Source organism: Festucalex cinctus, chromosome 1 (assembly GCF_051991245.1).
Source record: "Festucalex cinctus isolate MCC-2025b chromosome 1, RoL_Fcin_1.0, whole genome shotgun sequence".
NCBI classification, from domain to species: domain Eukaryota; kingdom Metazoa; phylum Chordata; class Actinopteri; order Syngnathiformes; family Syngnathidae; genus Festucalex; species Festucalex cinctus.
In genome coordinates this window covers 62,069,244-62,083,308 of record NC_135411.1, presented here as the reverse complement: position 1 = coordinate 62,083,308, position 14,065 = coordinate 62,069,244, and the positions used below count along the sequence as shown (strand labels likewise).

The window sequence follows — 14,065 nt, the reverse complement described above, 5'->3', positions numbered from 1 at the left end:
ACCAATCGAGCATGCATTCCAGTTTCTCATGGCAAAACTTAAGGCAGAAAGACGTTCAACGATACAACTGAAGACAGCTGCAGTAAAGGCCCAGCAAAGCATCACAAAGGACGAAACTCAGCGTTTGGTGATGTCCATGGGTTCCAGACTTCAGGCACTCATTGCCTGCAAAGGATTCTCAACAAAATATTGAAAAGTACCATTTCACTTTACCTTATGTTTATGTGTCCAATTACTTTTGGGCCCCTGGAATAAGGAACATTTGCATAAAAATAGTTACAATTCCTACATGCTTAATCATATATTTGTGTTCAACCTCTTGAATTAAAGCTTAAAGTCTGCAGTTCAATTCCATTGTAGTTGTTTCCGTTTAAATCCAATGTGGTGGCATGCACAGCCCAAATCATGAAAATTGTGTCACTGTCCAAATATTTTTGGGCCTAACTGTATAAGAAGAGGAAAGACAAGAAGAAAGGATGATGATAATTCTGTAGATGTAAGATACAGATGGTGACAGGCATTAGAGATTTTTGCAGGCGGAATACTCAAGGACAGTGTTCGTGATCGCCTTGCTCATCAAAGGAAAAGGGATCATCTGAAATGGCAAGACTACTTTATACAAGTAGAAGGCTGGAAAAGAACCAGTCCACTGAGAGAGAAATGAGAGCAGGCGTGTTGCGGTGGAAATATTCATCCGATTACACTTTATCTTATCTCTGTGTCTTGACTGCGAATGAAACAGGGCATTTGAAAATCGGTTACAGTCTTTTGACTAGGTCAGAGTTGCTCAGTTGTTGGGGTCTCGTGTGTTTGGAGATTACAAATTGTTTCCCAAGGTTTGGCAACTGGAACGACATCTGAAAACAGTGCTTCATTGATAATTAAATTATTTGACGCTTCCATTCATTCTGCGACCCTGATTGCTTTCATCTGAACGACACAGAAGACATTCTGTAGTTCTGAAAGGAGGTCACTTGGCCTCAATATAGAATTCAAAGCACAGCTCGTAAACAAGGAAACAAAAACAGCTGGGATGTTTTTTCTTCATTTTCACCACAGTGCATTAGAGCTCGAGTAATGATAAACAGCGATCCCAGAGAGGCATTGGAGATGCAAAATCAGATGACTCATGTGGCTAGTTGCTCCAGGCACACTGAGACACACGGCAAGAAGCAAAGCACAAAGTTTGCCTGAGGAGTAATGATAACGCTAGCTTTGTTGCAAATACAAATGTAGTCAATTATTGCAGCTGAAAAAGGATAGCTGTGTGAGAACATGGCTGCCTGCTGGGGCTGATTTGTTCCCCTTCAACCACCAGCCAGTTTAAGATTTGTATAATGGGATTCACTATCAAAAGTAGCGAAGCATGCATGCAGACATATTCCCCGCAGCGAAGGCGACACAAATTGTGGTGGACGGACAGAACCCAGCTCTCGAAAGATCATCAGCATCACATTAAAAAAAATAAGTTCATGATTATTTTGAACCAGAAATATAAAGGCAGGATCCTAATCCTGAAGCTGAGACATCAGGAAATATGCAATCATGCGAATGAGGGCACTTTGGGATTTTATTGTTAAATGATCCTCGCCTCCAAATGAGATCATGACTGTTGTTTTCACTCTGCTTCCATTTCTCTGCAGGTGTCCAAACAAGACAATGGTACGTGGTGGTTAAACTCGGTCACAGTGGTAAACATTGAAAGTGTAGCGCCACCGTTATCAGCTTTGGTGGACAAAGAAAACAACAGGAGTGCTGTTTGGGAAAAATGGAGGTCACCAAAAAAAGTCCAGATGGAAGTGATGCCACAGAGCCATTAGTACAAACAAATGACCAGATTTAGTTGGGCAAAAAAAGGCTATAACACCAGATTGATCAGCATTACTGAATAATTCAACAACTTGTCATTAAACTGTTGTTCATACTGTGTGTTGTCCTCTTGTTGGCCCAACAACACTTGGTAAGTTGCAAAGCTCAACAAATCCCTGTCATTAGGTCTGAGACAATCTCATGAAGAGGTTCAGTTCAAAGAGTGCATCTACTCAGATGCAAATAAGAACTAGACTTGGTTTTTAGCAAGATGAACCTGGACAAAAACTCTTTATAAACATTAATTTTAAATAAAACATTCCAAATAGCTAAAAAAAAAAAAAAAAAGTTTCAAAATCATGGCTAACCGCCTTCCTAAGAGCTTCCACTATTACATTCTCAACTACTGTTAACTGAGTAGAACGAAGAGGTTGAATCCAATCCTTAATTCAGTCCTTCTTTCATTTACCCCTCCCACTGATTACCACTATACCCATTTGCTAATAAGGTCTGCGGGTGCACACTGCATTGCACAGTCATTGGCCGCACCCAGAGCCGGACCAATGATTTACAGTCCCTGCAACAGTGTCTGGGGCAAGAAACCTGACGACTACACACTTTTACTGTCAGACCATTACATCAGCGGCAATTTGTTAGATCACAAGGAGGCTTGAATTGAATTCGCTGCGATAATTTACGATCCCAGAGCGACCATCAATGAGAAAAAGACCATGACTAATGAGAGCATGGGCGGCTGAGTGGAGGAAAATAAAAGCACAATTGAAAGTTCACCTGGTGGCCAAAATAAAAGCTTTCAACTCTTTTGCTGTACTGCATTAAAATGTAGAATTTTAATCAGCCACACAGACAGTCTATGGTTACTACTGCTTTCCTCCACCTATGACTCTCAGCCATTTTTGTTTCACTTCACTGTGCAACATCTGCAGGAAAAGCAGACCCCGTGCGCGTATCTCACATGTTCGGCCCTCCCTTTACCTTTTCATTCCGGTGTCACACAGACTAAACACTGACAAATGAGCATATGCTCTGTAATGACATGCTGTTCCCACAACCTGTACATATATACAGTAGACATAAAAGGCACCGCTGCAGCACATAGCCAAACTTCCATCAAGAAAAAATGCAAACAAACAGAAATGAAGTGATATCATCAGCCTACTTGCATTTGCCAGTCAACTGTAGCTTTCTGTGCAAATCTAGTGAGCATTACACTGGGGGGGGGGAAAGGAACGGACGAGTGCGTGAGTGACGACCACGAAGGCAGGGGAAGTCTGGTGAAGCAATTAACGTGGCTGTCAAGAGCTCTAAAGCTCTGCTAATAGCAGGCTTGAATTAAAGATTTGAGCAAGGTAGGAAAAGGGCAAAATGTAATTAAGGGAGAAATGTATGTCCTTGTCAAAGCACATCACATGGAGGAATACTGACATGCACGCACACTTTGTGCCTGCCCCAAAGACTGCATGGTTGTGTGATTAGTATACAGTAGCTTTTCTGGACTTCAAATCTTGCCAATCTAACAGATTTTAATTTGACTGATTTATCTGTTCAATAAGAGACAGCATAGATTAATGTCTATGTCCCACCAGTGTACTGTAAAATTATAGTTATCTTGCATTCTGAGAAATGATGAAATGTTCTACTAGGGCTGGGCAATAAATCAAATTAATTCGATGCATTGTCATTTTAAAAATCGAATCGTTGAAAATTTGCTAAATCATGAAATCAAATTTTGTCTTCTAGATTATTAAAAGCTTTTGTTCTTATGCTCTGTTACATCCAGATGTTATTGTGGATTGTAATTTTGCACAAGTGGCAGAATGCTGGATGGGTGTCTTACAAGACATGTTTACAATAGCTCCCAACTACTTTATTGTGGCATTTCTTTTCTTTTTTTTCTTTTTTTTTTTTTTGTGTGTGTGTGTGTGTGCGTGCGTTTGCGTGTGTGCGTTTGCGTGCGTGCGTTTGCGTGCGTGTGTGCGCGTGCGTGCGTGTGCGTGCAAATACGTATAAATTTATACTCATTAATTCACCTAAAGCCTTATAAATATCCCATTACCCTTCGCCTTAACCAGGTACTTCAGAATCTTGCCAGAGTCGTGAGGTTTAAATGGTCAGGAGACCAGAGAAAAGGTCAGAAAAAAATAAAAATAAAAGAAAGATAAATCAAAGTGAAATCCAGCACCGACCAAACACTTCCTGCCTTCCCCATGATTACAAAATCAAAGTCTTATGCCAACCCCGGAAGCCTCTAAATTCCAGCAAATTTAGCGAGATCTCAAGAGACCAGAGGAAAAACTAAAGAGAGGAAGGAGGGAAGGATCGATAAGGCAGATTGAGATCCATAGAAGCCAGTACATCCAATCCATCAAAGTGAAATCCAGCACCAACAAAACCCCTCCTGCGTGGTTACAAAACCAGAGTCTTATGCCGACCCCAGAAACCTCAAACTTCCAATAAATTGAGATCTCAAGTGACCAGAGGAAAAACTAAAGAGAGGAAGGAGGGAAGGATAGATAAAGCAAAGTGAGATCCACAGACACCAGCACCCACTGATTCAAGGGGCTGTGGGAGGGAGAGGCTACTTCTGTTGAGTTTCAGTAGATGCTGGTGCGACGGATCTGGCATGCATAAGGACCACCACCAAAGAAAGAAGCCGTCAACCGCGGTCCAGCAAGGCGAGCACCCCCCCCGAAACCCCCAGGCCGCGGCAGCACCAAGGCCACCCCCAAGCCACCCGAGCGGACACCGGTCGGCGAGCCGACCCAGACGCCCGGAACACCCCCGCCCCAGCCCCGGCCCACACCCCCGAGCCCAAGGCCGCAGAACGAGGCCCAGCGGGCCCCCACAGCGCCCCACCGGTCCCCAGCCCCCATCCCCCCACGACCCCCCCGCACCCCACCCAAACCCCCGAACACACCCCGACCCCCAAGACCCAACCCTCCACCCACCCATACCTCCACCCCCCCCCCAAACAAGCCCCCCCCCGACGACCGCCAACCCCCCCGCACGTTGAGTTGAAGGGTGAAGGGTTGAAGGGTGTTTCCACCCTTCCCCACCCCACCAAGAAATGTGTTGTGTGCCCTATGTGTATATTTACAAAGTGTATAGTGCAAAACTAGTGAAGTGAGTAAGAGGAGCGACCAGCGGGGCCTCACCCAACCCGGCGGGTGTAGGTGGCACACCGCCCCCCCCCAACTAATTTTATAAAAATGCAAAATATTGTCCGATCCCGATCCAGTCGATCAGATCGGTGTCAAGTAAGAATATGGTCGTTGGAATCTTAAAAAATTGGTAGGAAATGATTGAGAGCTGAATGAAGGTCTGAAAATACAGCGTCCATCGAGATGGCACAGCGAGAGTTATCGAAGCAATGACCAACATACCCTTGTGTAAGACTTGTAATGAGCTGTTTACACATCTACCACTGTATAAAGCTGTAATCTGAGTGTAATCTCCACAATCCAAATGCTACCCAAGGCAGGCAGAACAGGACACATGCTGCTTTGAAACTGAGGCTTGTAATTCAGTGTGGCTCGCTGTCAATTTAATTATGTTGCTTAACAGAATTCAAGTTACTGTGATTTAATGCATCATACAGTGGTCAAATTTACTTTACCATGCTGTAAGGTGTCACAACCCTAATAGTGACATTCGTTCACAACCTAGTTTTGATTTTTAGGTTGGTTAATTGATCAACAGTTTGGTGCCTGTTTCTCTTTTTCTTTACACACAGGCATGTAAAATGTGTCGGTGCCCTTTGAGGCATTCCTCCTGGCTTGTTTCGACATCAGGTGGTTGCTGGCCATGTGGCTTCATGGGATATCATTGTCCCTTATTCCGACTGGTTGTATTTATTTACCATGAAAAAGGACCTTTGTGACCCATTACGGGGTGCTAAACTAACCAAAATTGTACCAATTATACCTGGTCTGCCAGACAACTGATTTAGCATTTTTTAATCAAAATCGCGATTCCAGACACGATCATGTGATCATAAAATAAAAAAGAAAAACAAAAAGAATTATATGACAAACACTGTCAAATTTGTGAACAGACAATTTCTCAATGAATAATTTTCTTATTGTGAGGCGCATAGGATGATCATTACTGCATCAATAATCCCATTTTGGAGTTATATGAATTAGTGATAGACCGATTTGTTTTTTTTCCAATTTGTTTTTTTTCCAAGGTGGATACTGGTACTGATTATTAGTAGTCAAGGAGACCGATAACCAATATTTCAAGCAGATATTCATCTGCAGTGAAAAAAGAAAACATTAGGGTCAAAATAAAATAATAACATAAAAACTTTTAATTAAATTTTCAACATATAAGGAATTAACCGCTTTGCTTAAAAATGATAAAAACTGCTGGGAGCTTCCAGAGTCATCAACGTGTTAAACAAAATTAAAAACTAAGCGAGTAAATAGTTCCCTAAAGTTTTCTACTGTAAATTAATTTTTCCAAAATGTCAACATAATTTCTTAATTTATTTATTTTATTTTTAATAAAAAGTGTAGGGAGTGCCCAGTGTAGCATCATTTTTATAAAGTAGAAATTCAAATAAATCCATAAATTTAAGTTCCCTGTATCTCACTGAGCTGCAAATACATACATACACGCATGCAGTTAATTTTGTGTTTTCGTCAGGGTACTTGACGTGACCTTTGAAAAGGGCTTCAAAAGGTCTTCGTAGGCGGTGAAAAATGCACTTGTCTTTGGATCATGTACTGTAAGCCTGTCATCCAGACTTGATTGTTTATTTATTATTATTAACTTAAACATAGGGGATATAACCTGACCCGGGTTCCATTCAGCAGGAGATTACTTTTATACACGACAGCACCTCCTCCTGTCTCATCTCATCTGTTAGTAAACAGGCGCCGCCGGTCACGTGGTGATCGACAGAAGGTGACTCAGAATCATCAAAAAATGCCGGTTGATGGTATTCAACGAGGTGACGTCACAGCTTTGCTCCTTGCTGAATATGGCTGCGAGCATTAACTGTCATGACGTCTCAACAAATACGTCGTGGGAACTATGACAAGCTTGCGTCAATACAACCACTGAAACACAAAATGCATGAGGATGCACTTTTTCTTGTTAAACCTATGTATTTCTTCTTCAGACCACTACAGGCAGATTTTAAATTAATGAAGAATTTGTTTTGACATGAAGCTATATAACTGATCTGCTTATGTAATCTTCAAATTATTTATAGGCCATTGCATTTGCAATATCAACGTTTGTGCAACATTACTCAGGCAGCAGCCAAGAGCTTACCTACATACTGTACCAAAAGCCCCTTTTACTCTGCCTTAAACTGGCATTCATTTGATGTCACACTTACCTGGTCTTGGAAACAGGGGCCTTATCAGTCTTGGGTGCAGTTGTTGGCTTTATGGACGTTGCAGAGGCAGGTTTAGGAGCTGGAGCACAGGAAAGCAGTGAAAAGGAGGGCAAGGAAGAGGAGGAAAAACAAAATGGGAAGGTGACAACATAAGAGATTATGAGGAACGTGAAGAACAATGTATGGTACAGTAAGCGATATAGGTCAAACGCATATTTCTTTCATACAGTATGTCATTAGGATCTAGGGCAAATGCGGCAGGCACTCTTGCGTGTCTAATTTGTGTACTGAATCCATCTAATGTGTGTGAATGCACCCCTTTTTGCATTTTGAGCTGGAAATGCAAAAAATGTTGATGCATCCGACGTATGTACTGTATTTTACACAGAAAATTAATTTGTGACTTTTCACCAACCTGGAGGCTTTTTAGCAGCAGTCGCTGTGCTGGTTTTAACACCGTTAAGTGTTGTGGATGTTGCCTTCTTTGTTGCTGTGGTCCCCAGTGCGGACTTTGCACCATTAGAAGCAGGGGATGCAACTTTTCTTTCATTGACTTTAGCTGTGCTCCTAGCGGCTGGGACACCAGCTGTTGGTTTCTTGGGGGCTGCAGAGGTTGGAGTGCTCTTTTTATCGAAGGCAGGTGTGGTCTTCTTTGTCACACCGTTGCTCTGGGGCTTAGACAAGCCATTCGATAGGCGGCTCGAGGTGGTGTTGGGTCGTGAGCCGGATGTGGTCTTTGTCATGTTGGTAGTGCTGGTTTTTGTTTTCTGCATGGTCTTGTTCATGGTCTTGACTTTGGAGTCTCCCGAAATTTTGTTACTGGTCTTGGCAGCTGCGGATTCCTTGGCCTTTTGTGGCTGGGGTGGAGCCACATCTTCGGGCTGCTGTGTCACTTCCCCCTCCACTGAACAGGGTACCTGGTTAGGCTCCTGCCCTGTACCCGGTGATAACTCATTCTCTGGATTGGATTCTAAAGTTTCCATTGGCTCCAGCGCGGCTGTGATAACCCCATCTGGTTTCATCTCCTCTTCTAGAGAAGTGGTCTGTCCAGTTCACTAAGATCTAATTGGATTGCCAAAGATCCGGACGCAGGTCTTAGTCTGCAAAGACAAATAGTGAGGGGGAAAAAAGTTAGTTGAGAAACAGCAAGACCAGACGTAGAACACTTTGCTTTGCCTGGAATGTTGTTATTGTTAAGAGTTACCGTATTTTCCGCACTATAAGGCGCACCTAAGAGCCTTCAATTTTTTCAAAAGCTGACCATGAGCCTTATAATCCAGTGCACCTTATATATGGATAAATGAGCCGCAACATGTCTCGCTGTCAAGACGCTATCGGTGACCCTGCACGATCGGTGACGCGCATGCGCAGAAGATCCCGCCATCTTGGATCGCTGGCTAATACTAATACTTTACCTCAGAGAAAATAATAGAACAGCTGTTTATTAATTTTGGGAGTGAATGGAGTTGTCAGAAAGCTGGGTTGTAATCTATTAATAAAGTTTGACTGACCTATCTGAATGTTTTGTTGACATTCCCTTTAGTGCAGCACCATCTAATGGATGCATAATGTAACCACAGCCTCTACTGTAGCGCCTTATATATGGAAAAAGTTTTAAAATATGTCATTCATTGAAGGTGTGCCTTATAATGCGGTGCGCCTTATAGTGCTGAAAATACGGTAAATATAAAAAGCACTAGACGTAGCACCATCAGTACACAAGGTGACTGGTATTGGCAAAAAATAAAAAATTTTGACAGAAACGTAAGAAAGACATGAATGCAATTTGGGGCATGAAGTGACATGGCTGTGATTTATGTAAACTGACCAACCTGTAATTCAACTCATTTGCTCCCAAAAACGTATAAATACGTTCTATTTCAAATGTTTTAAGTGTCCCGAAGACGTATTTATACGTTTTTTTTTATTTTTTATACTAGAGCATACAGAAAGAAGGCTTTGATGCAGCCTCTCAACGCAAATTACGGTTGATGAAATGGTAGTTATTACACAAAGAGCCAGCAGGTGGTAGCAGAGCAAAGGTAATCAACTACGGCCATGTTGAAAAAAAGCTCAATTACAATTCAGAATAGATTGTGAATAATGATCAAACTTAGCTATATTCTCATGCTAATTCCTGCAAAACGGAAACAGATAGAAATGTACTTTTTTTCCTGATGAAAAAAGAAACACAAATCTTTCTTTTGATAGGTTCCATGTTTTTATAGAAATAGAACACAATATTCTGTGGGCCTTCTAAAATCAGTCAAAATCCAGTAAAACAGCCAGGAGTGAAGGGGGTTGCTTCTGTGAAAATGGCTGGGAGTGAATAAGTTAATCACAATAGGAAAAAAAAAAAAACCACATATTTGTTGACAGTTACTTTAATTGTTAGTTAAAATTGGTGTCTGAGCAATCTCAACAGTGATAGACAGGGAGGCAGGAGGTTGGCTGCTTGAAAAGTAGATCTCGGGGCAAAAAAGTTTGGGCATCCTTGATGTAAGTGTTTCATTTTCTGCAATCGTAAGGTAGAAAAGCTCTCGCACACTCATACACTTGCTGTAATAAGAGTAGCCAATTTCTCACGGACAATTCCTGCTTTGTGTAAGCTAATAATGCAAGTACACACAAAATGAAGATCAGGGAAGAAAAGTGTAAGTGGGCCAATGCTATAAAACTGAAGACAGACTCACAAACATACAGTACGTCACATGAACAACTGAGGACAAGAGGCAGGATGTGAAGCATATGAGGGCACATAAAGGGCAACCATCTGTGATAAAAGCTGTCATATGTTGTCACCATCAATATTACAACTGTTTCTCATTTCGTTTCATTAGCTACTATCCATTGGAATGGGGTGAGGAAAATGGAAGCCATGAAGTGGGAGGACTCGCAGGAAACATTTACAAACGGAATGAGGACCTGGCTTTTGGTTGTGAGGCAACCTTCAAGGCAAAGCAGAGGCCAAGTCGAGGAGGATGTTTGGCCTGGGGAGCATGGGAACAAAGAGGCGGGAGGGAAAGAGAAGCGGAGAGGGAAAAAAACAAAACGTGAAAAAAAAATGAGCTCACTATGTGGTGGTATTTGCTAGTCTAACTATAAAATCCAGACATGTTTCATCATCCTACTTTCCACTGACCTAAACTTTTATGGCACCAAGTCACCGTCTTATATTTGGAAGGCGACACATCATCATCCTGGTGCTCTAAACTGTGAAAAAAAAAAAAAGTTTTCTCTTTTCTCTCTATCCTTCTTCAGTCATCCCATACATATTCTAAATAAATATGTCATTCTAAACACTTCAAATTTCAATTTCCCCCTCCCCAATGTCCCCACCACCACCACCACCATAACCCTTCTCACACCATCCCCTTTGGATTGCACAGATGGCCAGAGCAGCTGAGCAAGGCCAGAGGGGGAAAGGCAAAGCACAAAAAAAAAAAAAAAAAACTCCCAACCAGAACATGCAAAGTCATATCCACTGCAACTCCAACAGGCTGCCACCGAGAACAACCGGAGAAGTTTTGCATATGACAACGGGTGGCTTTGAGAAACGCTACTGGTGCCTGACCCTTCATCACAGGGATTTGAAATGCCAGCAAAGCAATAGATTTTAACAGAAGGCGTACAAATGAATTGGTGCCAGGAAATGGAAGACAAGAGAAAATAAAATAAATGGCAGACACTCCCTTCCAAGATCACTTAGACCTTAGATGGAAAAAAAACTGAAGCGCCACATGCATATTCATAACTAAAACTAAGAAACTTTTTTCCCCCCCAAATATTTACTCAATTTGATTGTAATGCCAGCAACAGGTTCCAAAAAAGTTGACACAGGCATGTTTACATTGTGTTAAATAATCTTTCTTTCCTTTTAAAAACACTCAATAAGCATTTGGGAACTGAAGACCTTAACTCATTCTCTGCCAGCCATTTTAGAAAATTTCAAAATGTTCAATACCCACTAGGGATGTAACGATATCCAAACATCACAATACGATATTATCGCGATATGAAGATCACGATACGATAATTATCACGACATTGCGGGGGGTTGTTGAAAAAAAAAAAAAAAAAAGAGCTCATACTAAAAAAAGCACAATATTGTATTTTTGTACATAACAGCAATGCATATAAACCACCTACAATCTCTAATAACAATATTGAGGCCCTTATTTGCTAATGCAAGCACACATTGATTGCTTCACAAGAAAATTAGGTTCCCCTTCACCTGACAATTAGCATAGATTTTAAACAGAGAAGGCCAAAACATCCTCAATAAAAATTAAATTGCACTAATAAACTAGCCACTAGAGGGTGCTTGAACTGTACAAATGGAAATCAACCTGACTTTTTTAATAGATGTGTTCCTTTTAAATATTGTGAACGTGACGACGACGATATCGTGGCAGTTTTAAAATCACGATATTGCTGACAAGGCGAGGAAAGGTAGGACTCAGACGCAGGAGTAAGGTAGGCCACCAAGGCAACAGGTTTATTTCCGGCCAACAGCTGTCTCCTCTCAAACCGAGAGGAGAACGGGGAATCAAAAAAGTGGAGAACAAAAAGCGCTCCACTAGGGAGGAAAAAACAGGCAAAAGGTACTGGGGACAACAAAAGGCGCTCCGCTAGGGAGAAAAAAGGGCACAAGGCAAAAGGGGTAACTAAAGGCGCTCCACTGGGGAGGAAAAGGCACAAAAACAAGACAAAAAGACAAGGCAACGTGAACGAGGTCATGAGGACTGTGGCCGTGGGGCGCTTCCATGCACTGACTGTGACACTTCGGCACTGAGGGTAGAATGCAGCTGGCTTTTATTAAGAGTCTTGATTGGTGGCAGGTGTTTGTAATCATGGGCGGGGACCCATATCCCATGGCCCATATCGTTACATCCCTAATACCCACGCGATATGACGTTCAATAATTATATATAAACCAAATCTACCAAATGACAGAATAGACTCCCTACTTTTTGCCTCATCCCGTTCTTTTATAATTGACAGTAGAAAAATGAAGGTTTGCCAAAACACAGCCATTTCTCCCATGGACTCTGAAAATTGTGTTTATTTCATATAAAATGGGGCAATGACGTCATCTACCGGTGGTTGGGCATGAGTAAAGTTGTTTCCAAGTTTGACATTTACAGTGGAGCATAATCAGATTCTCCCCCATCTATTCCCGGTCTAAAAAATATAATTGACAGGTATAATTGTCAAAGGCAGTGAATGAATTGTTGAAGCTTTGTTGGTTGAATTGAATTATTAGGGCCCGAGCAGCGACCGCTGCGAGGTCCCTATTGTTTTTGTAAAAATTATTATTATTATTATTATTATTATTATTATTATTATTATTATTATTAGGGCCCGAGCAGCTACCGCTGCGAGGTCCCTATTGTTTTTCGATCGGATTATTATTATTATTATTATTAGGGCCCGAGCAGCGACCGCTGCGAGGTCCCTCTTGTTTTTGTAAGAATTATTATTATTCTTCTTCTTCTTCTTCTCCGTAAACGATCGCATTTTTGAGGGCCTAAACATTTACGAAAACTCACCAAACTTTGCAGTCTCTTCGGGCCCGGCGAAAAATTTGATATTATGTAGTTGTCATAACAACGCGACTCTATAGCGCCACCTAGCGTAGAAAAATAAAAACCAATCCCGGTCCGTTTGAGCTAGAGCTACGAAAAATGGCAGGCACGTGTAGCACTACGAGACGCACAAAAAAGTCAGTGGAAGCCATTTCCTAAAATGTACAGGAAGTGAGCTATGAATTTTTTAATGTCCAATTTTGGCCTATTTTGGCACATTCACTGTGGTCATGCTTTTTCCCCCTATGCAAACATTTTTCATCCCATTGACTTTAAACTTGGCATTTATCATCTCAAGACTTAAGAGAAAAACTAGGCAAAAAATCTTGCGTTTTCGAAATACTATATGACGGGGGCGGGGCATCAAATATTGCCTTTAAAATTTCATTTGTCCAGAAAGAGCAAATGCTGAATAACTCCCATGTACAAGCTCCAAAAAATCTCAAACTTCTCAGGCAACGTAATAGTCACGGCCTGAAAACACCTATATGAAAAAATTCAGTTATACATATAGCGCCACCTAGTGGTTACAATAAATGTCATACTTTACGTTTTTAGCTACTGTGCTGAGCTCGTTGAAGGGATCCAGTTGAAAATTGGTCAGAAAAGCCTTAAGATGTTGATGATGCCCCACACCGAATATTGTAACTTTTCGCCAAAGGGCGTGGCCGCTACGGTGACGCAAAGTCTGAAGATTTTTCGTGACAATAAAAGCTGCATGAACTTGACCGAGATGATCCTATCTTCTCAAAATTTCACACATTTGATGAGAGTCCAGCCCTAAAGACATCTACGAACTTATATTTCATCTAACTGATAGCGCCACCTAGTGGCAATTTTTTTTCTTACGAATTTTCTTGTACATTTTTCTCCAAACACGTTAACTGGACCAACCTCATATTTGCTCAGATGGGGGTTTCGGCCTTCATGATGTCACAACACGAAGTTTGTGAGTTTTCGCGAATCGCTGTGGGCGTGGCTAAGCACTGTTCACCAAGAAAACAACGCTAGTTTTGATGGTCTAAACATGCGCAGAAACTCATGAAACTTGGCACACACATCTGGCCTGGCAAAATGAGCAATATTTTATCATGTATTGTCCTATTTTTACAAAAATGACTCAATAGCGCCCCCTAGAAATTTTTAACGAAGCAGCCCCGATTGTACGTTTAAGCAAGATCTACGAAAATTTTTAGGTGTATGAGGGAGTCCATGACCTACAAAAAAGTCTCTTGGACCCATGTGCTAAAATGAACAGGAAGTGAGCTATGAATTTTTGAATGTCCCATTTTTGACG

General features: G+C 41.6%; 1 protein-coding gene across 2 annotated transcripts in view; it reads right to left on the bottom strand.

Moving 5' to 3' along the window:
• Positions 1 to 14,065, bottom strand: part of prr36b (proline rich 36b) — a 51,274-nt gene that overhangs the window by 9,891 nt on the left and 27,318 nt on the right. For both annotated transcript variants that reach the window (XM_077500041.1, XM_077500050.1), the window contains exons 2-3: positions 7,596 to 8,280; positions 7,181 to 7,259 (exon numbers count right to left, since the gene is read on the bottom strand). In XM_077500041.1, coding sequence (XP_077356167.1) covers positions 7,181 to 7,259; positions 7,596 to 8,202 — 686 coding nt within the window. In that variant the 5' untranslated portion in view covers positions 8,203 to 8,280. The remainder of the gene's footprint in view (positions 1 to 7,180; positions 7,260 to 7,595; positions 8,281 to 14,065) is intronic.